Source organism: Carcharhinus amblyrhynchos, chromosome 7, assembly GCF_965287045.1.
Source record: "Carcharhinus amblyrhynchos chromosome 7, sCarAmb.v2.hapA, whole genome shotgun sequence".
Taxonomy (NCBI): domain Eukaryota; kingdom Metazoa; phylum Chordata; class Chondrichthyes; order Carcharhiniformes; family Carcharhinidae; genus Carcharhinus; species Carcharhinus amblyrhynchos.
The window spans coordinates 42,321,728-42,349,706 of NC_137330.1; the positions used below are offsets into that span (position 1 = coordinate 42,321,728).

A 27,979-nucleotide genomic window follows, 5' to 3' on the forward strand; every position below is an offset into this window, starting at 1 on the left:
ACTGCTCCCTAGATTGGTTACAAATACAAGAGGACATGATTTAAGGGTGAGGGGGGAGAGGTATAATTTGGATATGAGAGGAAGGTTCTTTACGCAGAGAGTTGTGGGGGTATGGAACGCGCTACCGAGTAAGGTGGTGGAGGCGGGAACGTTGGACTCGTTTAAGGTTCAGTTAGATAGGCACATGAGTGAAACGAGGATGGAGGGTTATGGTAGAGGTTATTAAATAAGGTCAGAACCTCGGGAGACACCGGAAAAGCAGGCTTGTGATTAACGTTTTTGTCTTTTATTCCGCAGGTGGAGGTCCACCTCGTTGTCAAACGAGGGGCATGCACACGGTGGGTCGTGCGTGGGCTACTCTTGGAGGTTCCGGGAGTGGCCTAGTACTTCGTGTCGGTGTGTGTGCTTGATCCTGGACCAGCAGACGGGCGCCGCAACAGCTCGGTGACTAGCACTGCTAGCTGTGCAGATACATGGATTTGGGCCTGTGTCTGTGGGAGTTTGTGCATTCTCCCTGTGGATGCGTGGGTTTCCTCCGGGCGCTCCGGTTTCCTCCCACACCCCAAAGATGTGCTCTTAGGCTAATTGGTTTTACCAAATTGACACTATTCTCCCCTGAATCTGGCTAAGTCAGGGGTTCTATTCGTAGACACGCAGGGTAGAATAGGTGTAGGGTGATGCGGCGGCGCGGGCTTGTTGGGCCGAAGGGCCTGTTTCCCGTGCTGGGTTGTTCTTTGTTCTTTTTTGTTCTTTGAATGGACTATCCTGCTTTTATTTTTTATCTCGCTGGTTCATGTGTTTTTATCCATATAATGCTTAGAATCCCTACAGTGCAGAAGGAGGCCATTCAGCCTACTGAGTCTGCACTGACTCTCTGACAGAGTATCTTACTCAGGTATCTTCCCTGTCCTACCTTTGTAACCCCACACATATACTGTAGCTAATTCATCTAACCTACACATCTTGGGACATTGAGGGGTAATTTACCATGGTTAGTTTGCCTACCCTGCACATTTTTGGACCATGGGAGAAAACTGGAACAGCCAGAGGTAACCGAATGTCCATGAATGTCTGTATAAGCTGTGTATGTTTATTGATGTCTCTTTTTTTACATCCACAGTTGATTCGGTCCGCCTTGTTGGCCAACAAGGGGCATACATGCAGTGGGTCGTGCCAGGGCTGCTCTTGGATGTTGCTTCGAGTGTTGCCTAGTGCTTCACGTCATTAGTGTACGCTTAAACTGGACTAATTGACGGGCAACACGACAGCTCAGTGACTGTCACTGTTTGCTGTGCAGATATAGGGACCCGGGTCGGATCTCCAACTTGGGTCGATGTCTGTGGGAGTTTGCACATTCGCCCCGTGCTTGCGTGGGTTTTCTCCGGGTGCTCCGGTTTCCTCCCACACCCCAAAAACGTGCTTTTAGGCTGATTGGTGTAAATAAATTGTCCCTAAATTAGACCTCCCTTAATCTGGCGCACATATAATTCTCTAAATTTGCACCCCTTTATTGTGGAGTCCAAGAGACTTAGACAAAAGTCATAGGTAGAAGAAGGATTGGAACGAGGCACTCACTGAGTGTTAAAATGGGCGGCGCGGGCTTGTAGGGCCGAAGAGGCTGTTTCCTGTGCTGTGCTGCTCTTTGAAGCAGACACAGAGAGAGCATGCAGGTTCTGCACAGAGTCATCCAAAGCTGGAATTGATCCTGGATCTCTAGTGCTGTGAGGCAGCAGTGCTAACCACTGGGCTACCATGCTGTCTCTCATATCTCTGTATGAAAGAATTTCTGGCCACCTCCCTTAACAGCAATGGCCTAAGATAAGCACTAGCAGAAGAAAGGTAGGCAAAGGGAGGCAATGATAACTGGCAACCAAGTACCTCCAAGATCCAATGGCAACCAGTTCTTTGGCCATTTCCATGTGTCTTGAAACTATGCAGAGTAAGCAAAGCAATTACTTCACTCCTTGGATACCAATTTTCCAAAGCATCTTAAATCAATCTCTGGGCCACTCATTTACATGTGTGTAAGGCCCCCTTGGGAACAGTTCTTAACGAGGCCCAATTTCTATCTGCTAGAATTATCAATTTAGTCTAAAAGATTAATCTAACGTTGTTATTCCCCAGTAATGGAATAAGTACTTGCAAAACTTTATTGAAAATGCAAATGCAAATGAAATTCTTTACATAGCCTATTATAATTTGATTTAGTTGAATGTCACATGATGCCATTGGCTAGGATTGGTAGCTTATTGCATCATCATTTATATTTGGAAGGAAAAGTGAGTTAGAAAACATTTTCCTCATCTGGCAAACAGTGCGGTTTGGAGGATTACAGACCTGTTTTAATTAAATTTGTAGCAAAATAACTGCAGCATTTGGGGAAACTGTGAGTAATTATTCTATTTGTTCTGCTTTGTTGTCTTATTTTTTTCCGAGATACTGATCAATGAAGCATATAATTGCTGATTCTCTTAAACTAATTAAGAAATGTGGTCAAATTTGGTTAAAGAAAGCTCACAACTTGATTGTTTTTGCATTCTTAGAACAGAAATTCCTTGCATCAAATTCATAGATTATTCAAAACATGTACAATGGTTTAAACATGATGAATTTCAGGATTTGATCTGTTCTGCTGTTAAAAATGATCAAATTATTGCTGATGTATAATTAATATTTGTAACAAGAATTAATCCTTAAACAGGATTTATTCACTTTGAAGTGGCTTTATGGAGTCGACTTTGTTTCCATTATTTGTCATATGCAATTGTTCCAGCCTCTTAATCAACACAAGTGAAAACTGGTTTTTCATTCATTTGATATTAATGAAGCTTGATGTGTACAAATTGACTGCTGTATTAACTTTCAAAACATCACTGAATGCACTGTTTTGGGACAATCTGAGTACATGAAGGGTACTATAACATTATCACTATTTTCTCAATTGGGAATCCAGAACTTTGGACTAAAATCCTCAGAGTTTGAATTCAAACTCTATAATAAAATTTTGGGAATTTGGCGTCAATCTCAAATGGTTCACTAATGACTTGTCAGGTGGATGCCTAACGTCCTTATTTGGTTTGACCAATATGTGACTCCAGTCCCACACCAATGCTGCCCACTGGAAGTGTTCACTGAAGTGACCTAGCAAGCCACACAGCGGTCCCACTACCACCTCCTCGAGGGCAGCAGAGATAAGCAAGATTGGCCTTCATGCACACAGCCCAAGAATAAATGAAAATACTTGTGCAGTATTTTTTCTTTATTTACCAGAAATCTCTCCTAATATGCTGTGATTTTCTGGAATTTGATTCCCTTTAATAACTTAAGTAGGGAATTGGTCATGATGTGCTTAGCAACATTTGGAGTATGCATTTAGCAAGCAATGCTATTCTGTGACTCCTTCGTAAGCACTCCAGTATCATTTATCCATATGCCTCCGTGTTTCGAACAACCAACTAGGTCAATGATTTTGGGCCCAAAAACCTGTGAGCTGTTCATCCCAGTGTTTGCATCTATTTTTGACTTCTGTGCTGATCCTCCCAAAGTTTGCAAGGTCAGCGAGGAGTTCATCTAAATAGAAGGCAGCACCTTGCTGCAGGATGGGGAAATTCTTCTGTAAATTCTTTAGCTACTTGCTGTTTAAGTCAAAATTCAAGCTTGGAATCTCAGTTGGGCCCCTCAGCTGTTAGACTTTGAGCTGAAACATCCAGCCTTGCTTGCCATGCCATCACATTGCTCTTCAGCTAACTGCTAATGAAGGCATTACGCAGCCTCCAGGCTGGTTACCTTGTCAGGAGTGAACAGATCCAAACTGACATTTCCACTGTTCAGGTTAATGTTTCAGTTTCTAAAAAAAACTTTCTTCCAGAAAAATCTGAAAATCATGGGCGTGATGCTTCTGGCGATTATATTTTTATCTCTTTTAACGTCACTTCCAAGTTCACAGACCACTTCACAAGTAAGTGACTCCTCTTTCAAGCTTCCTAAAATACATGCAAGTGCATCTTCACAATAACGATCAGATTTTGTTTGTCATGCCATTTCAAAAAAATGTTCTGATTAAATCTAATTCTGTCATGATTGCCTGTGCTGAATATCTTCAAGGCATTCAAGCAGTGAAATGTCACATTGGAATTAAAACAAACAATTGTAATCTGGTAACTTTTATAAAACATTAAACAGAATAAATGCAGAGTTTGAGGGAAACAATAAAGAAAATGATTGGAAAATTTTAATGGCGTTCAATTTGGTAAATGATATGAAGGAAGTAATTATATTATGATTGAATATAAGAAGTTTAAAGTTTATTTTTATTCGTGTCACAAATAGGCTGACATTAATACTGCAATGAAGCTACTGTGAAAATCCCCTGGCCACCGCACTGTCGGTGCCTGTTTGGGTACATTGAATTTACATGGCCAATGCACCTAGCCAGCATGTCTTTCAGACTGTGGGAGGAAACTAGTGCACCCAGATGAAACCCACACAGACATTTAGAGAGCGTGCAAACTTTGCACAGACAGTGACCCAACCAGAAATCAAACCTGCATGAACACAATGAGCTGTGAGGCAGTAATACTAACCACTGTGCCACCGGGCCATCCCTGAACTCTAGAAGAAGGTTACTAAGTTTCGATTAGATTATTGATTAAGGTCTAAATGTAATTATTTCTATGCTTCTACTGATGACAGGAAATATTGGAGAAAATTACTGAATCACAGAGTATTTAGAGTGCAGATGGAGGCCATTTGGCCCATCGAGTCTGCACTGGCTCATTGAAAGAGCATCCTGCCTAATTCCACTCTCTGGCTTATCCCCACAACTTTACACATTATTTATTTTTTCAGAAAGCAAACTAATTCCTTTTTGAATAACTCAGTCAAATTTGCCTCTACCACCTTTTCAAGAAGGACATCCCAGACTCCAACCATCATCTGAATGAAAAAAACTTTACTCACATCACTTCTACTCCTTTTGATTACTTTGAATCTGTGACCTCTATAGTTCTTGATATACTCTTGAGAGGAAACGGTTTCTCACTATTTATCCACACCTCTCAGGATCTTGAATACCATGATCAAGTCTCCTCTCAGCCTTCTTTTCTCCAAGGAAAACAGACTCAACCTCTCCAATCTATTTTCAAAGCTGTAGTTATTTATTCCTGGAATAATTCTTGGGAATCTTCTCTGTGCTTTCTCCAGTGCCTTCATATCATTCCTCATGCATGGTGCCCAGTATGGATGCAGTATTCCAGATGAGGCCTAACCTGTGTCTTATACAAACTTAACATGACCTCCTTACTCTTGTGCACAATTTCCTACTAATAAATCCTAGGATAACATTTGCTTTATTAACTGCTCTTTCAACATGTCCTGCTAGCTTCAATGACTTATAAACATAGACATGAAGGTCTCTTTGTTCCTGCCCATCCTCAAGAGTTTCTCCCTTTATTTTATACTGTCTCTCCACATCCTTATTGCTAAAATGAATCACTACCCCTACCCCCTCTCTGCATTGAGCTTCATCTACCAGTTGTCTGCCTCATCCAACAATATGAAATGTCCTTTTAAAGTTTAAGACTATCCTCATCCCAGTTGACAACATTTCCAATCTTCATATTATCTATAAATTTTGAAATCATGCTCTGAGCACTAGCAGGTTATTAATATTTATGAGGAAGACCAAGGGCCCCAACACTGACCTCTGGGAACTTCACAAAAACCTTCCTCCAATCTGAAAAATAACTATTTATCACTACCCTCTGTTTCCTGTCACTCAGCCAATTTCTTATCTACTTTGCCCTTGATTCCATGAGCTAGAATTTTGTTCACAGGTCTGTTGTGTAACACCTTATCAAATACCTTTTGAAAGCTGCTTTCACCACATCAACAGCAGTCCCCTTTTCTGTATTACCTCAAAAAACTTCAGCAAGTTAATTAAACATGATTTTCCCCTGATGCATCCATGCTGACTTTCCTTAATAATCCTGCATCTGTATTAGTGACTTTTGATTTTGTCCTGAATGATAACTTCCCTACCACTGAAGTCAAACTTACTGGTCTGTAGTTGCTGACATTATTCTAGTACCACTCTTTGAATACAGGTGTAACACTTGCAATTCACCAGTCCTCAAGCACAAGCTCTATGTCTAAGGAAGACTGGAAGGTTATCATCAGTGCCTCTAAAACACTCACCTCCCTCAGTGCCATAGGTTGCATCTCATCCGGTGCTGGTGCTATATCTGTTCTAAGTAAAGATAGCCTTTCTAACACCTCCTTCTTGCCTATAAATTACTCTAGTGTACCAGTTATATTCTCTTTCACCTTGGCCTGGGTAGCATCCTCTTCCTTAGTGAAAACTGGTGCAAAGTACTCATTTAGGGCCTCCGCTGTTTCTCCTGCCTACATGTGTATAATAGCTCCAGGAGTCGGCTGTAAAGGAACAGTACTTTATTGTACAAAATGAAGTAAAGCAAAAACCACAAGCCTGTGGTGAACACAACAGGTACCAACCGAGAAAATGGAATAATGTCACGGCAGACAGAGTATCCTTCATCGTCCAATACTTCCCCGGAGCAGAGAAGCTACAACATCTTCTCCAGAGCCTTCAACATATCATCGATGAAGACGAACGTCTTGCCAAGGCCATCCTCACACCTCCACTACTTGCCTTCAAAAACCGCGCAACCCCAAACAGACCATTGTACACAGCAAACTACCTACAGGAGAACAGTGACCACAACACCACACAACCCTGCCACAGCAACCTCTACAGGACGTGCCGGATCATTGACACGGATGCCATCATCTCACATGAGAACACCATCCACCAGGAACATGGTACACACTCCTGCAACATGGCCAACATTGGCTACCTGATACGCTGCAGGAAAGGATGTACCGAGGCATGATACATTGGAGAGACCATGCAGACGCTACAACAACAGATGAATGGACACCACTCAACAATCACCAGGCAGGAGTGTTCCCTTCCTGTCAAGAACACTTTAGCAGTCAAGGGTATTCAGCCTCTGATCTTCTCCAAAGCGGCCTTCAGGACACATGACAACGCAGAATCGCTGACCAGAAACTGATAGCCAAGTTCCACACACATGAGGACGGCCTCAAGCGGGACCTTGGATTCATGTCACATGCCTGGGTTTGCAAAATCTCTCTAACTGTCCTGGCTGGAGACAATTCACACCTCTTTAACCTGTCTTTAACTCTTTCTCCACTCACATTGTCTGCATCTTTAAAGACTTGATTACCCGTTAAAACTCACATTTCAACCATTATCTTGTAATTGAGTTTATGTCTCTATATGTCCTGTTTGTGAACCCAACTCTTCACTCACCTGATGAAGGAGCAATGCTCTGAAAACTCGTGCTACCAAGTAAACCTGTTGGACTTTAACCTGGTACTGTGAGACTAACTACTTACTGTGCCTACCTCAGTCTAACACTGGCAACGCCACATAATGGAATAATGGTCAACTCAGCACCTGCTTTTCACAGGGCTTGGTATATGAGCTCATGTCAGTTAATTATTAATCCCCAGGGAGTTTATATTCAATGAGTCCTACTGAAAGGTCAATCAATGATTCCTCCTGCAAATTATGAGGGTTATCACAATGAGCAAGCCTCCTTTTTTATCCCTGCTCTTCTTTCTAACCATTCTTTCTATTATTTATATGCTTATAGGAGACCTGGGATTTTCTTTTATGTTAGCTGCCTGTCTCTTTTCATGTTCCCTCCTTGCTTTCATGATTAGTTATTTTTTCATTTCCCCTCTGGTCCTTCTATGTTCAGCCTCATTTTCCAACGTATTTTCTATCTGACATTGCATACCTCTTTCTTTTCATCTTCACCTCTATCTATCTAACCTTAAGATATAATTGTCTCTGTCCCCTAACTGCCCTCCCACTAATATGTGATCCACTATGTTGTACCTAACCATAGAACCCCTACAGTGCAGAAAGAGACCATCAGGCCCATCAATTCTGCACTGACTCTCTGAAAGAGCATCCCACAAGATTCTCCCCTCCATCCTATCCCCATAACACACATTTAACATGATCAATCAACTCAACCTGTGCATGTTTGGAGTGTGGGCGGAAACCAGAGCACCCGGAGGAAACCCACACAGACATGGAGAGAATGTGCAAACTTCACACAGACATCCAAGCTGAAATCGAACCTGGGTTCCTAGCGCTGTGAGGCAGCAGTGCTAGCCACTTTGTCACCATGCCGCCCTGACTGTTGATCTGTCTGACGACCTCTTTCATAACCTTTAAATGACCATTAAATGGTTACCAAGAGCCATTCAGCGACCATCCTGAATTAATTATTTTGAATAGGTTGCATGAATCCAAAATGATTTTCTCTTGGCCAGCCAGTGAATGTGACGTTGTTGCATATCTATCCAAATTAAGCATGAAAAATGGTAGTTTACCTTGTGCTTTGGGCATAGGACAATGACTGACCTTTGTAATTTAAATCTATTTTATAAATATGTCTTATTTGTATGTCTCACAGCGGTCATTTCAAAGGTACAAAAGGAGTGAAGAAATTAATGGTAAGACAAAAAATACATCTGCACATTTATGTTATCCAGTGATTAAGGCACTGTGGTAAAATCTAAATTAATTCCATGTCCCTTAACTTCAGCATATTCCATATCTTATAAACAGATCAATATGAATACGAATTATTATGATGCTGCTTATTGCATTTCCCCTGGATTTCCATAGACTTTCTGTTGAATGTTTAGGAGACTATCAGGATAATGTACATGGAAACACCACTCCGTAAATTGTAGATTATGAATCCAGAACTTCGCTTAATATTTCATACTGAGTGTTGATATAAACCTGTAATTCCATGGACTTTAATGATTAATTAACCCATGGTCTCCTGTGTTGTAAGCTTGATTAAAATATTTACAGAATAGTTCATCTTAAACAGAGTGAAGTAAGACTGGCTCAGTACTATATAGTGTGTGCTTTTTCAATTTTGTCGCAAGTGGAAAGAGCATAAAAGATTATGACCTATGAGGAAGTGATTTGACTTTTCCCTGAAACTTCCTAATCTATAAATAGAAACCATTATTTAACTTGTTCCAAGCAAATTACCTGCATATCTGCAATCTGTGTTCCAGACAAGGGTACATTCTACTACCTCTTTCAGGTGATACATTTCATGAAACTAGCAATGTATTCACTATGGCAACACAAACATTGGACATTAACAGAAGGCAGAGAGGTAATTGAAGTCAAGCTGGGAATATTCTTTAAATAGCACTGTCCGGAAAATGGAGGTCGTAGAATCCATAGAATCCCGACAGTGCTGAAGCAGGCCATTCGGCCCTTCGAGTTTGCACCGACCACAATCCCACCCATGTCCTATTCCCATAACCCCACATATTTACTCTGCTAATCCCCTGACATCAAGGGGCAATTACCCTAGCTAGTCCCCCTGACACTAAGGGGCAATTAAGCATGGCCAATCAACCTAACCTACACATCTTTGGAGTGTGGGAGAAAACCAGAGCACACCCACACACACAAAGGGAGATTGTGCAAATTCCGCACAGACAATGACCTGAGGCTGGAATTGAACCCGGTCCTTGGCACTGTGAGGCAGCAGTGCTAACCACTGTGCCACCATGCCGGTTAGCTCAGTTAATCAAATAAATTACGATAATCCCATCTGGCGTCAAACTACATTGTCTGTGCAATGTCTAAGTTCTTCCGTAGATTTTAAAACTTCTAACTAATCAATGTAAATAAATAGTATGCCAACCTCACACTTGATGGAGCTGAATTTAAAGTTGCTACGGAACTCTTATACAAATTCCTTTTCCTTTCACTTAATGATGTTGAATTAAATATTACATTGAAGTTCAAATTGCCATCATTATATTACAACCTTGATGTCCATAAGCAGATATTAGCTATGGGGGTGTGGGTGGGGGGCAGGGGGGCAAGTCTGGCAGCTGATTAGGCCATAGTGCTGGATAGGTAGCTCAGTCAACTTTTGTGCCCAATGTTCGTTACCATGATACCAACCAACAAATGCTAATCCAGTGGCCTGAAGATTGACCCAGCCAACAACAAGATAAATCTGTAGGTGGCAACATTCCCATGGTACGTATGGTCCCAGTTGTCCTTCTAGGTGGTAGAGGCTGTGCGTTTGGAAGATGCTGCCAAAGGAATCTTGGTGAGTTTCTACAGTACATCTTGAATATGGGTATATGCCCTGCTGTTGCTGTGCATGAGTGGTGGAGGGAATCCATTTTAAGGTGGTGGTTGGATCAAGCAGGTTGGCACTGAGCTTCTCATGTATTGAATCTGTCATTATTCAGTCCATGCTGACATGCAGCAAGAGCTGGGCAACATTTAAGTTTGAGCTGATCAGTGTTAAGTGACATTCGCACTACATTAAGTACCAGGCAGTGACCAACTTCGATAAAAGAGAACCTAACCGTCTCCCCTCAACGTTCAGTAGCTTTAACATCACTGAATCTTCCACCATCAAAATTCTGGGGCTTTCCCCTCACCTAGAAACTCAACTGCGTTAAACACAAAAGTTCAGAAGCCGGGTGTTCTCTCCTGAGTAACTCACTTCCTGACTCCTCAAAGCCTGACCACCACTTACAAAGCACAAGCCAGTAGGATAGTGGGGTGATAATTAGCCAGATTGGATTTGTCCTGATTTTTATGGAGATGACATACCTGGACAATTTTCCACATTGTCCAGGTAGATGCTAGTGTTGTAGTTTGGCTCGGAATGTGGTTAGTTCAGAGGTGCAAGTCTTTAGTACTACAGCTGGGATGTTGTTGAGGCCCATAGTTTTTGCTATCTTCATTGTGCTCAACCATTTCTTGATATCATGTCGAGGGAATCAGCAATTCACCAAAGATCCTTAGACAGCACCTTCCAAACTCATGACCACTTCCATCTAGAAGGATAAGGGCAGCAGATACATGGGAACACCACCATCTGCAAGTTCCCCTCCAAGCCATTCACCATCCTGATTTGGATATATATCACTGTTCCTTCACAGTTGCTGTGTCAGAATCCTGGAACTTCTTCCCTAACGGCGTTGTGGGTTAACCCAGAGCACGTGGACTACAGCATTTCAGTAAGGCAGCTTATCACCACCTTCTCAAGGGCAACTAGGGATGGGCAATAAATGCATGCCAGCCAGCGATGCCCATGTCCGACAAATGAATTTTAAAAAATCACATTGAATGAAAATTGGTTTGTGTGATGCTGACATTCTTAAGGCAACTATTGACTTGGTGAAATAACTGGAATGTTTAACTTGTTGCTTTGTACACTTTAATATTTCAGAACTTAGAAAAAGGTGCAATGTACAAAGACTTCAATGTCCAGGAATTCCAAAGGCGTTGACCATTACGGTGTGTCAGGATGCTAAAAGTGGTAAGTTATATTTACTGCTTTAAATAATCAAGATAATAACACTTTCTTTTTCTCCACAATTCTTTGCTATGTGTTAGAAACAATGAATCCCTCCAGAAGGAGGCCATTGAATCAGCACCAATTTTCTGATAGAGCATCTTACCCGGGCCCACCGTCCCAACCCTACGCATTTACCATGGCTAATTCACCTAATCTGCACATTTTTGGATTGTGGGAAGAAGAGAAAAATCATAGGAGACTCCACGTGCAAACTCCATGTAGACAATCACCCAATGTCAGAATCGAAATCAGATCCTTGACACTGTGAGGCAACAGTGCAAACCACAGTGCCACTCTCAACTCAAACTAACTTCTGACTGCGTATCAAAAGTCACATCGGGGGCAGGGAGGGGGAATTCTCCCATTGCACCATGTTAATTTTTTAGCATGGTGCGATGGGAGAATTGCATGTGGCTGATTTGCAGGATTTGCGCATGCATTCCTGACCCGCTTGTATCTCCCGCTTGTATCCAGCATGGTCGGCACCATGCGGTAAACCGATGGGAGCAACAGGTAAGTTATTTAAATCTTATTTTAATGTTATTTAAATGTGATTGGCAGGCCCAGGACTGAAGTCTCCAGGCCTGCAAGCATCTCCCACCCCGCCAGTACAATTTCTCTCCCATGGGGTTCAGACTAGCCCTCCACTTTCGGGAAACTAGCAGGAGACCCTGTCGGAATGAATGGGGAGGCAATTGGGGCCCCCCAGGGGGTCGGGCAGTAAGGAGCAGTGTCTCTGGGCATGGGCATCCTAAATGTGCCAGCCTGCCCTCTTGGCACTGCCCAGGAGGCAAATTGCTGACACCCAGGGGGCACCTTGGCACTGCCCACCAGGCATCAGGCAGTGCCAGGGAGATGGGACATAGGGGATGAGGTCTGCTGAACGTAGGGCCTTGGTGGCAATCCGTGGGCATAGGGGGTTCCGCTGCCACTCTGCATGGGGTTTGGTCAGGGCTGGAGGGAGGCCAGCGAATGGGGCATGCTGAGTGGGGGTCTGCTGGGGAATGGGTGTGCCTGTCAGGGGGTCTGCCAGAGGGAGGGTCTGCAGGGGTGATCATCAGTGCTGAAGGGTGGCTGGAGATCGGGAGGTCGAGAATGTGGGGGGTTCGGGGTTGGCCCACAAATTGACAGACGTGCTGTGATCTGGCTGTGGGGATGGGTGGAGGGGCAGCACAGTGAGGGTCCCCGGTTGGCCAGCAACTGAGCTGGGTAAGAAGTCTCACAATACCAGGTTAAAGTCCAGCAGGTTTATTTGGTAGTAAATGCCACTAGCTTTCGGAACGCTGCTCCTTTGTCAGGTGAGTGGGGAGTTCTGATCACAAACAAGGCATATAAAGGCACACACTCAGTTTACAGAATACTGATTAGAATGCGAGTCTTTACAGCCAATCAGCTAATCAAGTCTTAAAATGCAGACAATGTGAATGGAGATAGCATTAAGCATAGGTTAAAGAGATGTGCATTGTCTCCAGACAGGACAGTAAATGAGATGTTGCAAGCCCAGGCAAGTCATGGAGGTTACAGATAGTGTGACATGAACCCAAGATCCCGTTTGAGGTTCCTCATGTATGGAGAACTTGGCTATCAGTTTCCGCTCAGCGACTCTGCGCTGTTGTATGTTGTGAAGGCCGCCTTGGAGAATGTTTACCTGAAGATCAGAGGCCGAATGCCTGTGACCCCTGAAATGTTCGTCAACAGGAAGTGAACAGTCTTGCCTGGTGATTGTTGAGCGGTGTTCATTCAAGGCGTGCACAGAGTCTCAGACCTGTCAGATTCTGGCATAAATAAGCCCCATCCCCTGAGCTTTAAATGATATTCACGATTGTGATCTCTGCATTGCACAGAGGTTGGGAGATTTGAGTCTGAACACCCACTGAACAATCAGTTGAGTTTTCCCACAAATTCAGCACTTAAAACTTTTTTGGGAGAGTCGCCCAATTAGGATGTGGTCAATATTAAAATTTTCAGAATCTGTAGTTACAGCGATAGAAAAGAGATTAAATTTACCAAATTGGGAGGACCAGACTGGTTTCATAGCTTGGACATACCTTCACCAAACATATCCTCCACTCGTGATACTGAACTGTAGTGTATAAGGCTTCCTTAGTCAAAAGTCTCAAAATATAGAAGCAACTAAGCACACGGAAGCCCATTTTGGAATCACTACTTTCCAGACCAGAGGCTTTATCTCATGCATACTTCGTTCACACCATTCCCTACTTTCCATCCTACTCCAGACAAGATGACAGGAAATTCATGCACAATTTAAGAGTGTCGGTGGTTGTCGTAGCAGACCCCATTAAATGCCAAAATGGCCAATATCATTTCTCAATTTGTTTACCCTGCTTCTATTTAAAAGACAGCTGCCTTCCTTTAAGAAAGCTGCAGCAAACTGCTTCCAAACTGTGAACTCTTAATTGGATGTCACAAAAAGAGCTGGTCTGAAATGACAGTCAACTTGTTTGATTCTTCACTTTTGAAAGTTAAGTAAGTAAAGCAAATCAGTAGAATAATTTATAATGTGTAGTTCCATAAAAGCATTTTTCACATCAGTCACTGATGGATCTCCATTAATGTTTACAGTTTTTTGGACATTCTGATAATAACTGTATGTGTGTTGTTTTCTTTCATCAGTTAACTGCAGCCTGTATCCTAATCAATGCTTTGGGATAGTTGAGTCAGGACAGACTGCAAGCATAAATTGTTCAAATAATCAGGAGGGAACGTTGAAGAGAAAGTGCCTCAAAAATGGAACATACGGACTAATAGAAGATTTCTGTGTATCACCTGAATTGAGTAACATACTAACGGTACTATTCCATTGTATTTTATTCCCTTCTTTCTCTGACAAGCAATATTTCAGAATTTACCTTGATCTAACTACCATATTCCTCTTGTAAAAATATTTCTACAGTGTAACAAAGGTCAATATTCTGTTTCAGCCTTTTTGTTTAGGTTAGAAAATTCTTTGTGGATTTGCTATAAATGTACCTCAAAGCCCTGGTTAGACCAAACCTGGAGTTTTGCGTTCAGCTTTTGACACATTGGGAAGGAAATTATCATTGGAGGGTATGCAGCTTAGATATTCCAGAGCAACACCTGGATTACCAGGAGTGGTGACATAAACTGTGTCAGATTCCATGGAATCTAGAAGGTTGATCAAAGTTTTCAAGATATTAAGAGAACTGATATACAAATTGAAGGCATGAGAAGTCCATTAAGCCCCTTCGGCCTGTTCTGCCATTCAATAAGATCATGGCTGGTTTGGTTGTGACCTCACCTCCACATTCCCCCTACCTCAATAATATTTCATTTCCTTGTTAATCAAGAATCTACCTACCTACCTCTGCCTTAAAATTGTTCTACAATCCTGTCTCCACTGCTCTCTAGAAAGGGAGCTCAAAAGGTTCACAATCCTCTGAGAGAAAATAATTTCTTCTCACCTTTGTCTTATATGGGAGACTTCTTACATTAAACCCCTGGGAAATAACAAAGAACAAAGAACAACACAGCACGGGAAACAGGCCCTTCAGCCCAACGAGCCCATGCCGCCATCTTAACAATGTATTTTTCCTCTTCCACCCTTGACCCATGTCTATGCTTATGATACCCCCATTGGAAACCAGATTAAGGGGAGAATAATTTAGGGACAATTTGTTACACCAGTCAGCCTAAGAGCACACCTTTGGGGTGTGGGAGGAAACCGGAGCACCCGGAGGAAACCCACGCAACCACAGGGAGAATGCGCAAACTCCCACAGACACTGGCCCAAATCCATGTATCTGCACAGCTAGCAGTGATAGTCACTGAGCTGTTGTGGTGCCCATCTGCTGGTCCAGTTTTAAGCATACACAAACGACGCGAAGTACTAGGCCACTCTCGAAACATTCAAGAGCAGCCCATGCACGACCCATCGTGTGCACGCCCCTCGTTAGACAATAAGGTGGACCGACACACCTGCGGAGTAAAAGAGACAAAACATCAACACATGTAACATTAGATTTCCAGGAACATCCCGAGGCTCTGATCCTTATTTAAAACAGTCTCCTATAACCCTCCATCCCTGTTTCGCTCATGAGTCTATCTAAGTAAACCTTAAACAAGTCCAGCGTGCCTGCCTCCACCACCTTACTTGGTAGTGCATTCCATACCCCCACGACCCTCTGTGTGAAAAACCTCCCTCTAGCATCCAAATTATACTTCTCCCCCCTCACCCTAAGCTCGTGGCCCCTCGTGATATTTGTCTCCAATCTAGGAAAAAGCCTGCCACTGTTTACTCTATCTATACCCTTCATTATTTTATACACCTCTATCAGATCCTCCCTTAATCTCCGTCTTTCTAAGGAAAAGAGCCCCAGTTTACCCAAGTCCTTCCATACCAGGCAGCATCCTGGTAAACCTCCGCTGCACTCTCTCCAGGGTCTCCACGTCCTTCCGGTAGTAAGGTGACCAGAACTGGACGCAGTACTCCAAATGCAGTCTAACCAACGTTCTGTACAGCTGTAGCATTAGACACCAGCTCTTGTACTCTAACCTTCCAGCATCCACCCTATCAAGTCCCCCCAGGACATTTTATGTTTCAATATGTTTTTGAGCACATTCCCAGTCACAATTGTCTGGCATTTAGTTAATTAAAAAATGCCCAGATGTGATTCTCACCAGTGGCTGGCGGGGAGAGTGGGGCCATCTAATCTTGCCAGTGATGGTGTCTGCTGACCTCTTGGGGCACCATTGCACTGGTACCACCCCCACCCACTACTACAGATGCTGGGAGCCGCCACCTTGCTTTCTGTGCCAATCTCACCCCCCCACCCCACCCCGGACTTTGTGTGTCATCCTCCCTCACCCCTCACCGATTACTGCCACCAAATCAGTGCCAGTAAGATCACAAGAGGTGTGAAACTAGGCACGATGCTGATTTTCCATCTCTCTCAATAGCTTACTCACCAATCAACCAGTGGGTTGAGTCAGTAAGATCGTACCCCTAATGTCCTCGTCACAACTTACTCTTCTATCTGTCTTTGTGCCATCAGAAAATTTAGCAACCATCATCCTAGTCATTGATATAAATAGTAAACAATTGAGGTCAAAGCTCTGTTCCCTGTGGCTCTCCACTCATCACATCTTGTCCATCCAAAACTGACCCTTTAATGCCAGCTCTGTTCTCTGTTAGATAGCTATTCTCAAATTCATGCAAATCTATTACACCCCTCCACACCATGACCACTTATTTTGTGTAATAACCTTTGTGGCACCTCATCAAACACATTATGGAAATGTAAGAACAGACATCCACAGGTTCTCCTTTATCCACGTTACTTGTTGCATCTCAAAGAACTCCAATGAATTAGTCAAACAAGATTGCCCTTGCACAAACCATCTGCTTGAATCAGCTTGATTGCAACAAGATTTTCAAAATGCCCTGCTATAACCTTAACAATCGATTCCAATTGTTAGCAATTTCCCTCTGACAGGTGTTAAGATAATAGGTCTATAGTATCTTACATTCAGTTTCCTCTTTCCTTGAATAGAAAGGTCACACTCGCTATTTTGTGATCTGATGGGACCTTTCTAGACCTTAGAGAATTCTGGAAAATTAAAACCAAGGCATCTGCCATCTCAATAGTCACTTCTTGTAAGCACCAGGACGAAGTTCATCAACACCTGAGGACTCGTCAGTCTTTGGTTCCAATAATTTTCTCTGTAACCTTTCCCTGGTGATTGTAATTGTTTTAAGCTTCTCCACTCCTTCGCCTCCTGATTCACAATTATTTCTTGGATGTTATTTGTACACTTCACAGTGAAGATTGATCATTTGCTGTTTCTTTATTTTTTGTTATTAATTGCCTAGAATCATTCTCTAGAGGACAAGCATTCACTTTATTTCTTCCTTTACTTTTTAAGGAACTCTTTCACCTGTTTTTGCACTTCAAGCAAACTTTCTCTTGTACTTCAATTTCTCCCTCTTTATTAATCTTCTGGTCATTCTTTGTTTTTTCTGTCTAATCTTCTTGACCTACCACTCATTTTTGCAAAATTATATTTTTCTTTTACTTTGATACCATCTTTAACTTCTTTAGTTAGCTGTGGATGAGGTGCCTTTCTCTTAGAGCCTTTCTTTCTAGCTGGAATGTATATTTTGAATATTCTGAAATATTTCCTTAAAAAGCTGCCATTGCATCTCTACTGACCCATCCCTTAACCTAATTTCCCAGTTTACCTTAGCTGGCTCTGTCTTATAATTGACCTTATTTAGGCCTTGGACCACTCTTCCTTCCCTCAAGTTGAATGTAAGTTCCAATCATATTATGACTGTTCTTACCTAGGGGTGCCTTCACTATGAGGTTATCAAACCATATAATAACATTGTTTTTCCTTCTAAATCTTTTATATTATTATCTCCAGCTCGTTCAGAACAAATCGGAATTAAAAAAAAATCTTGGCAATCTGGTTGTGAAATTAGCCAACATTTCACAAGCGCAAACTATTTCAACGCCTGGAAACCTCATAGCCACAGTTGACATCGTCAAGGTCTTTGCATCAGTGACAAATATTTCTCTTAACGAGTCTGTGATGCAGGTAAAAAAATAACCATGAGGTATTGATCAAAGTCAAAATGCTCAAATATAATGTCAATTATTGTTAAAATTTGTTGAAAAGAGTTACAATTATTATATTGTGGAGGACCATTGGTTCTGTTATTTCAACATTAAATCTAATGTTTCTCTTGGACTTGCCAACATGGTCACCTACTTTCTGCTGACTTCCTTTGACAGTGACAGGCAAAGGTGTGTAGTCGTAACTTTCTGAGACTCTCCACTGTCATTCCACACAACATGGAATGTTACCTTCAATTCAGCCTTGAAGCCACTGAAGTAGCTTCATTTCCTGTGTAGGCTTCTCACCAGCATATAACGCATTGTGCTCTACAGCTATTTGATAAATAGGGAAGCAATATACTGCTCTAGGCTTACAACAGGTTACAGTTCCAGTCCCAGAATCAATGCCAACCTTCTTCCTTTTGACAAGTGCTAAATCAGTTCAGGAAACCCAAGGCATCAAATGAACATTGCAAAATCTATTTTTATAATTTACTCCTGAAGCTAAAGTCAAATACCAACAACTACTCCAAACATCAGGACCGGAATTCTCCCAAAAAAATTCTAAGTGCCAAATTCGTGTAAAAATGGAGTAACTCCTGCTGTTTTTTTGAAGCAGGAACCCCCCACACACTGAGCACTGCAGAGTGCCTCAGGGAGATTCACATTGGAAATCAGGTAGTGGGGCCTATTCCTGCTGAAGAGGCCAGCAGCATAGTGCTTAGTGAACCACTGCGCATGCACCGATCTATCATAGTGGAGACCGACGCACGCACAGTAGCCCCGTACTGATGGCCTCCCGATCGCTGGCCAGCTAGCTCACTGGCCAGCCCCGGCATAATGCTACCCCTCCGATACCCCCTTTTCCTCCAATCACTGGCCTCCCAGACATTTCCCAATGTCCCCTGCCCCCTGCAAACCCCAATCTCCCCAACCACTCTCCTGGCAGACCCAACCCCCCTCCCCCCAATCCTGATCATCCCTTCCCCTCCCTCTGCTATTGATCCCAATGCAGACTGAAAGTGAGACCTTGCACCCATTTCCCCTCTTCCCCATGGGCCCCAGACCCTTCTGTTCCTGCCCCCTTGGCATGGCCCAATGCCCAGTGAGCAGTGGCAAAGTGCCTCTTGGGCATCGGCAATGGATCAGGCTGGCAATTCCCAGGGGCACCCCCCTGCCCCCATCCACCTGGGGTGCCTCCATGGTCTCCCTTCACTCCAGCAGGCCCCCCATTAATAGGGAGTTGTTATTCCTGCTGGATTGAACCACCTCTAGCAGGGGTTGGCGGGGGGGTGGGGGGGGGGGGGGCGCGGGGGTGGTGGTGGTGGTGGTGGTGGCAGCAGGAGGGGAGATGTAGGGGGATTTCTGAAGTGGAGTTGATGACTCCAGAAATCCATGCCCCGGAGATATGCAAAGGCCGTGCCCCTCCTCCTCCCCCCCCCCCCCCCACCCCCACCAGCAGAGCGCCTGTTAAACGGCCTGAGCTGATCCCCCAGCCTGCTGTGCTGTTAGTGAAGTGCAGCAGGCTGGGAAAATCGCCTCCCAGTTTTCAATCTTGCAACAGGCATTTACCTCTACCATTCAAAGAGCATCAGTGAAGCAGAATTGTAAGTCAACTGGAAAGGATTAATGACACATATACATTCAAACATCATTTTTTCAGGAATTTTCCATTCTTAATCTTCACCATTTGGGCAGTAATCTGATAGTGGTTCCCTCACACATCATTACATTTTCAGTTTTTATTCCATACATATGTTTGTGTAATAAGGAGCAGGAGCGGGTTCTTTGGCCCCTCAAGACCAATCTACCATTTAATCAAACAACCGCTGGTTTGATAGTAGCCTTGGTTCTACATTCCGCCTACCTCAATAACCAATTACCAAAAATATACAAGCATTCCATTAAAGCTTCTCCTCATTATCAGTGTATATGAAAAACCTTTGGATCACAAAACCCTTCAGGGCACAATTCCCACCATTGATCCTTCAGAAGGAACTCTTCAGGTGTAAGAAATAAAGTATAACAAAACTTACACCAACTCATAAATCAAAGGAAAAAGTTTAATAAAGAAACTTTATTACTCCAACACTTGAGGCATCACCCTGGGCCATTGCAAGCTTCTCAACAATTCCCAACAGGTTCTTATTTATATTAAGACAACTCGTTACTGTTGGTCACACTATAACAGATCCAATGTTATCATTGATCACATTGTGACACCCACTGTTAGTGAGATTGCATCCACAAATATTTACAAGTGCTGAATTTGTTGGCATCTGCAAAGTCAGCGGGAAGACAGCCAGCAGATGCCGGCACCATTGCATCTCTGATGTCCACCTGCTCCACTGTTGGCTGCTAACTTTGAAAGAATGCGCTGTCTTTCACAATTCACGGATTCTTCGAGTCTCCCTACAAAGGGAACATGTGTTAGAATTTTAAGAAAAGATTTGAGTAGTTCCCACATAGACCAGCGAAGTAGGAAATGTACACTCTAAGGCTACTAGCTTGGAACCCTTGTCTTCAACCTGAGCTCTTCCATTATTTCAAGAGCAAAAGAAGGAATCCCAGTTGAGATTGGGGATAAAGCTCAGGCCCTTCTCTGAGTGATTCTGTCAGACTCCCACCAGGGTAACCAAGGAAACTCAGCTTGCACTCACATTTACGAGAGTATCAAGAACTCCTAGATCATCTGTCCAGCTTATTAACTAGTATCACTTAAAATTTAAAATTGAAAGCAAATTACTGCAAAACATTCTGTTTTTGACTGAAAATTAGCTTTACTTCTTTTGGTTAACAGAAGTCCATTAATCACCATATACTAAATGGTAAGAAGTACACATAAATCATCTGTAAGGAGTGTTTGGAAACTTTAATAGTGAGAAGAGAGCAGGTGAAGAGGCAGGAATTGCTTCTCCTCCATTTGCATGGAAAAGTGCTGTAGGAAGGTGTGGGTGTGTTAGGAGCGATCAAAGAATAGACCGAGAGGTATTGGAAGGAATATTCTCATGCAATGTTGAAAGGATAGGGTAGGGAGAGAAAATATGTTTAATGTTCACTGGAGATGGTGAAAAGGGTGGAGAGTGATCTCTTAATTCAGGAGTTTGATTGGGTGGAAAATGGAAAGAAGAGGAAAACTACCATGGCTCTGGGAATGAGTGAGAGTGGAAGTGAGAGAGATAAGGCAGGTCTGGTTTTGGGCCCTGACAACCACTGGTTTTGGGGCGTGAGCATGGGGTGGGCGGGAGTTGGAGGTGATCCACAGTTGAGACCAAAGGAAGAAAGATAACTAGCACCGATGTGAGAGGTTTCATCATCAGGACAGACATGATAAAGATGGAGGAATTTGGAGAATTAAACAGTGCCTTCACAGGAGGAAGGGTGTGAAGAAGCGTAATTACAGTGGTTGTGAAAGCCAGTGGCCTTAGAGTGTACATTTGTTGATAATGTGTTCCCCAAAAATGGAGACAGAGAAGTCAAGGAAGAGAAGGGAAAGTTGAATATGGACCATGTAAAGGTGACAGAACAGTAGAAATTAACAGCAAATTTGATGAAATTTTTGATTTCATGGTGAGAGCAGGAAGCAGAACTGATATAAGGATATCAATGTGACTGAAAAAGCAGTGAGAAAGGGGTCCATATAGGACTGGAACAAGGAATGTTTCACACATTTCACAAAATAAGGTATTGATAAGACTCATGTGACTCCCCATAGCAACAATTTTATTTGGAAGAAGTGACTGGAGATCTAGGAGAATTTGTTTCAAGTGAGAATAGGTTCAGTCAGGCAGGTGAGGGTGGTATGGGATGGACACTGTTTGGGCTTTCTATTTTAAATGCTGTCTTTCTCAACTATTTCTCTCTATTTTAATCCAGATAAATTAATGAAGCATCTAATGAAATTATGTCTTATATTTTCAGGATTTCTTTGTAACAGTAAATGCTGTAGTTGATGAATCTACCGTATCAGCCTGGAAAACAGCAAAAACACAAACCGCTGCCCCTCAATTACTAAAGTCTATAGAATCATTTACCAGGTTATTGTCTCCGAGTGAAAACACCTTCAATATCACAAAACCAAATATTCAACTGAAGGGAATTAAGGTTCAGTCCAATTCTAACCAGGATTTTTTGGTGGATTTCAATGACTTAAAAGTCAGAAATATATCGTTAAACAGCACCGTGACCATTAATCAAGGGGCAGTGGCAACACTTCCAGATAACTCCCTTATTATGAGCATTGCATCTGCAACATTAATTGACATCTTTGACCAACCAAGCAACATGAAAGATCCCAGAGTGAATGGCCTTATTGTGACAACAACTGCAGAAAGCCATTCAATTCCTATTCAGATTAATTTCTCGCTACTGAACACCACACTTGATCGTTCTAGTTCTCAGTGTGTTTTTTGGAACTATAATCTTTACGGTACTGGAGGATGGGATTCTATGGGATGCCGATATGAAATAAATGGGAATAATATTGTCTGCAAGTGCGCCCACCTGACATCCTTCTCTTTACTGATGTCTCACTTTGATATAGAAGGCCATGGGTTGTCCTTAATAACTAATATTACAGTTGGAATATCTGTGGGGTGTTTGGTAATCAGCTTTATTCTTGAAGCAATTGTATGGAAACATGTGACCAAAAATAGGACCTCACTAGCCCGTCATGTAATAATGTTGAATATTATTCTATTTCTACTGACTGCTGATATATCCTTTATTGCAGTTCAATATCAGGAGCCAGGTACAAAAGTCTGCATGGTGGTTGTTTTCTTGATGCATTTTTTGTATCTCGCCTTGTTTTTCTGGATGTTCATTCTAGGCCTACTGCTCCTTTATCATTTGATTTTTCTTTTCAAAAACCTCAGTAAAGCAGCTATGGTGATTATCTCACTGACCCTGGGCTACCTGTGTCCATTGATAATTTCTGTCAGTATTTTCTCAATTGGCTACTTCAGAAACCATTACTTAAAACAAGATAAATGCTGGATAAACACAGAGGAACTCTACATTTTACTTTCTTTCAATGTTCCACAACTGACCATTGTTACGATCAACATCCTCATTACAATTGTGGCCATATTTAAGATGCTGCGACCAACCATTGGGGAGAAACAGAACAGTCATGCAAGTATCAAAAATATGGTCAAACAAATCGCAAGAGGCACTGCTATCCTAACCACAATCCTCGGACTCTGTTGGGCACTTGGGTTTGCACTTCTGAAGGCGAATAAATCTAAGGCCATCCATTATGCATTTAATATTCTCAATGGACTCCAGGTATGTACTATATAATGCCTGTATTTTTTTATTTTGCTCGTTGGTTTTATGGATGTTACACATGTTTAGTATTTACATGTTGTAAAGGTAAAATATGTAATGAGGCTGGGGCAACGCTTCAACAAGAGCAGGTCAACAGCAGTGTAAGATTATAAGAACTAGGCACAGGAGTAGGCAATCTGGCCCCCCCAAACCTGTTTGGCCATTCAATAAAATTATGGCTGATCTTTTTGTGGACTCAGATCCACTTACCCGCCTGCTCACCATAGCCCTTAATTCCTTTACAGTTCAAAAATCTATTTATCTTTGTCTTAAAAACATTCAACAAGGCAACCTCACCTGCTTCACTGGGCAAGGAATTCCACAGATTCACAACCCTTTGGGTAAATAAGTTTTTCCTCAACTCAGTCCTGAATCAGCTCCCCCTTATTTTGAGGCCATGCCCCCTACTTCTAGTTTCACCCTCCAGTAGAAACAATCTCTCTGCTTCTATCTTACCTATTCCCTTCATAATTTCATATGTTTCTGTAAGTTCTCCATTTATTCTTCTAAATTCCAATGAGTATAGTCCAGTCTACTCAGAGTCTCCTCATAAGCCAACCCTCTCAACTTTGGGATCAACCTAGTGAATCTCCTCTGCACCCCCTCCAGTGCCAGTATATCCTTTCTCACATAAGGAGACCAAACTGAGCACAGTACTCCAGGTGTGGTCTCACCAGCACCTATACAGCTGCAACATAACCTCGCTGTTTTTAAACTCCATCGCTCTAGCAATGAAGGACAAAATTCCATTTGACTTCTTAATTACCTGCTGCAGTTGCAAACTAACTTTTACAAGGACACCCAAGTCCCTCTGCACAACAAGATGCTGCAAATTTTACCATTTAAATAATAGTCCATTTTGCTGTTATCCCTGACAAAGCGGATGACCTCACATTTACCAACATTGTACTCCATCTGCCAGACCCTCACCCACTCATTATAACTATCTATATCCCTCTGCAGACTTTCAATGTCCTCTGCACACATAGCTCTACAAAAAAGAAAGCAAAGACCCATTATTAGAGTCTAGTTTTGCAGTATTTACAAAGTTAAGCTTGCACATACCCATGATACAAGGAGGTACCAACACTGAACATAGGATTTGTCATGCACAGATTGGTGCTCTGTTGGGCCATGGCTGGAAAGGACAAGGGCAAATATCCATCATTCAGTAATGGAATCCTTATGGTTGTTCTTTTTTTCGATTGGGGGGGGAGGGCGGTTGGGGGGAGTGGTGGGGTGTTGGGTGGGACATTGATGCTCCAGTAAAGGTGGCAGCTCAAACTCTGATTGAAAAGTAGAAGATGCAGATGGAGGAGGAGAAAGTGGGTTCCCAGACATGTGTCCTTTGTTTGAACAGAGGGGAGTACGATAGGATGAGAGAGGAATTGGCGAATGTTGATTGGGGGAGTGCTTTGGAAGGTAGGTCTGCTGAGGAACAGTGGAGGATCTTTAAGGAGATCTTTCTTGGTGCTCAGCAGAAATTTATTCCGATGGTTAAAAAGGACCATAGGAGGAGAGATAATCAGCCGTGGATAACGAAGGAGGTAAAGGAAAGTATTAAATTAAAAGCGGATGCGTTTAGAGTAGCTAAGAGTAGTGAGCGAGAAGAGGATTGGGAGAGGTTTAAATATCAACAAAGAATGACGAGGAAGTTGATAAAGAAGGGTAGGATAAACTATGAAGCTGGGCTAGTGCTTAATATAAAAAAGGATAGTAAGAGTTTTTATAAATATATAAAAAGGAAGAGGCTGGCTAGGGTGAACGTTGGACCCTTAGAGGATGAGAGGAGGGACTTAGTGGTAGGGGATGGGGAAATGGCTGAGGCCTTGAATAACTTTTTTGTTTCGGTCTTCACGGAGGAGGACGTGAATAGTTTGCCGGGTGTTAGCAATGGAAAGATGGTTAGTTTAACGTCTATTGTAGGTAAAACGTTAGAATCCATGATCAAAGAGAAAATAGCGAGGCATCTTGAGGAGACTTGTTTGATAGAGCAGACGCAGCACTGTTTCGTTAAAGGGAAGTCGTGTCTGACGAATTTATTGGAGTTCTATGAGGATGTGTCTAGGGCGGTGGATAGAGGAGAGCCGGTGGATGTGGTGTTTCTTGATTTTCAGAAGGCGTTTGATAAGGTGCCGCACAAGAGGTTATTACAGAAGGTTAGGGGGCATGGAGTTGGGGGTAGGGTGTTACCGTGGATAGGGGATTGGCTGTCAAATAGGAGGCAGAGAGTTGGGGTCAATGGGTGCTATTCGGATTGGCGGTTGGTGACTAGTGGAGTGCCCCAGGGGTCGGTGCTGGGGCCTCAGCTATTTACCATTTATATAGATGATCTGGAGGGGGGAACCGAGTGTATGGTGTCGAAATTTGCTGATGATGCCAAGATTGGTGGAACGGCAAATTGTGCAGAGGGTGTGGAAAGTCCGCAGAAGGATCTAGATAGGCTGGGCGAATGGGCCAGGAACTGGCAAATGGCAAGTGTGAAGTTGTCCACTTTGGTAGGAATAATGGTAGGAAGGACTATTACTTACATGGCGAAAAACTGCAGCATGCAATGGTGCAGAGGGACCTCGGGGTCCTTGTGCATGAGTCGCAAAAACCCAGCCTGCAGGTGCAGCAGGTGGTCAGGAAGGCGAATGGGATGCTGGCCTTCATAGCGAGGGGGATTGAATATAAAAGTAGGGAGGTCTTGCTGCAACTGTACAGGGCACTGGTGAGGCCGCAGCTGGAGTACTGTGTGCAGTTTTGGGCGCTGCACTTACGTAAGGATATTTTGGCCTTGGAGGGAGTGCAGAGGAGGTTTACTAGGCTGATACCGGAGTTGAGGGGGTTGAACTATGAGGAGAGGCTGAATAAACTAGGCTTGTACTCGTTAGAGTTTAGAAGAATGAGGGGAGATCTCATTGAGACATATAAGATGATGAATGGGATGGATAGGATAGAGGTGGAGAGACTCTTCCTGCTCAGAAAGGACCGTAGGACTAGGGGGCACAGCCTCAAGATAAAGGGGGGGCGGTTTTGAGTGAAAAAGTTCCTCCTCACTCCGTTCTAAACCGCCCCCCCTTTATCTTGAGGCTGTGTCCCCTAGTCCTACTGTCCTTTCTGAGCGGGAAGAGCCTCTCCACCTCTATCCTATCCATCCCATTCATCATCTTATATGTCTCAATGAGATCTCCCCTTCTTCACTCAAAGGGTGGTGAATCTCTGGAATTCTCTGCCCGTTGAAGTGGTGGAGGCTGCCTCGCTAAATATATTTAAGACGCGGGTTGATAGGTTTTTGATAGGCAAGGGGATTAAGGGTTATGGGGAGAGGGCAGGAAAGTGGAACTGAGCCACGACAGATCAGCCATGATCTTATTGAATGGCGGGGCAGGCTTGAAGGGCTAGATGGCCTACTCCTGCTCCTATTTCTTATGTTCTTATGTTCTTAAGAACAGGTCAACACGTCTCCCGAAAGTCCACATCTGCATCAACTGTTTGGAGCTGCAGCGTCTGAGGGCTCGGGTCAGGCAATTAGAACTGCGTCTTGAGGATATATTTTTAGTCAGGGAGAACGAGGCAATAATGGATAGGAACCACAGTCACGTGGAGATTCCAGAGCATGGGGGGGGGGTGTGGTGGCGGGCGACAGGTGGGTTAACATTAGGAAGGGGAAAAAGAAGAGGAGTCAGGGTCCAAAGACTGCCCCAGCGGTAGTCCCCCAAAATACCAAGGGCAAGGCGACAACTGGGGTAGAAAAGGCAAGAGAGGGGGACCAGAATGCCTCAGAGGGAAGGAAGGGGGCTAGAAGTGAGATAGTGGTGGGGGATGGGAGGGTTAAAGGAATTGATAAGCGGTTCTGTGGGCAAAAGCGGGACTCCAGGATGGTAGCCTGCCTCCCTGGAGCAGTAGTACAGGATGTTTTGGACAGGGTAGAGGGAATTTTGAAGGGCGAAGGGACCCAGGCTGATGTAATTGTACATATAGGAGAGAAGGATGTAGAAATGAAGAGCAAGGGGGATATACGTAGGCAGTTCAGGGAGTTGGAGGCCAGGCTGAAGAGCAGGGCCTCCAGGGTGGCAATCTCTGGGCTGCTGCCAGTGCCTAGTAACAGTGGAGCTAGGAATAAGAACATAAGAAATAGGAGCAGGAGTAGACCATCTAGCCCTTCGAGCCTGCCCCGCCATTCAATAAGATCATGGCTGATCTGTCGTGGCTCAGTTCCACATTCCCACCCTCTCCCCATAACCCTTAATCCCCTCTCTTATCAAAAACCCATCAACCCGCATCTTAAAAATATTTAGCGAGGCAGCCTCCACCACTTCAACGGGCAGAGAATTCCAGAAATTCACCACCCTTTGAGTGAGGAAGTTCTTCCTCAACTCTGTTCTAAACCGCCCCCCCTTTACCTTGAGGCTGTGCCCCCTAGTCCTACTGTCCTTTCTGAGCGGGAAGAGTCTCTCCACCTCTATCCTATCCATCCCATTCATCATCTTATATGTCTCAATGAGATCTCCCCTCATTCTTCTAAACTCTAACGCGTACAAGCCTAGTTTATTCAGCCTCTCCTCATAGCTCAACCCCCTCAAC

General features: G+C 43.3%; 1 protein-coding gene and 1 long non-coding RNA gene across 2 annotated transcripts in view; both read left to right on the forward strand.

The window, feature by feature from the left end:
* The first annotated feature begins 2,302 nt into the window (after positions 1 to 2,302).
* On the forward strand, positions 2,303 to 8,574 carry LOC145345442 (uncharacterized). Its single transcript, XR_013887067.1, has 3 exons — positions 2,303 to 2,386; positions 3,869 to 3,958; positions 8,535 to 8,574. It is a non-coding gene; the product is annotated as an uncharacterized LOC145345442 (long non-coding RNA).
* A 646-nt stretch (positions 8,575 to 9,220) lies between these two features.
* LOC145345578 (adhesion G protein-coupled receptor F5-like) overlaps positions 9,221 to 27,979 on the forward strand; it is a 31,373-nt gene continuing 12,614 nt past the window's right edge. The window contains exons 1-5 of the mRNA XM_080193415.1: positions 9,221 to 9,260; positions 11,355 to 11,444; positions 14,118 to 14,293; positions 17,889 to 18,062; positions 22,004 to 23,368. Coding sequence (XP_080049541.1) covers positions 9,221 to 9,260; positions 11,355 to 11,444; positions 14,118 to 14,293; positions 17,889 to 18,062; positions 22,004 to 23,368 — 1,845 coding nt within the window. The remainder of the gene's footprint in view (positions 9,261 to 11,354; positions 11,445 to 14,117; positions 14,294 to 17,888; positions 18,063 to 22,003; positions 23,369 to 27,979) is intronic.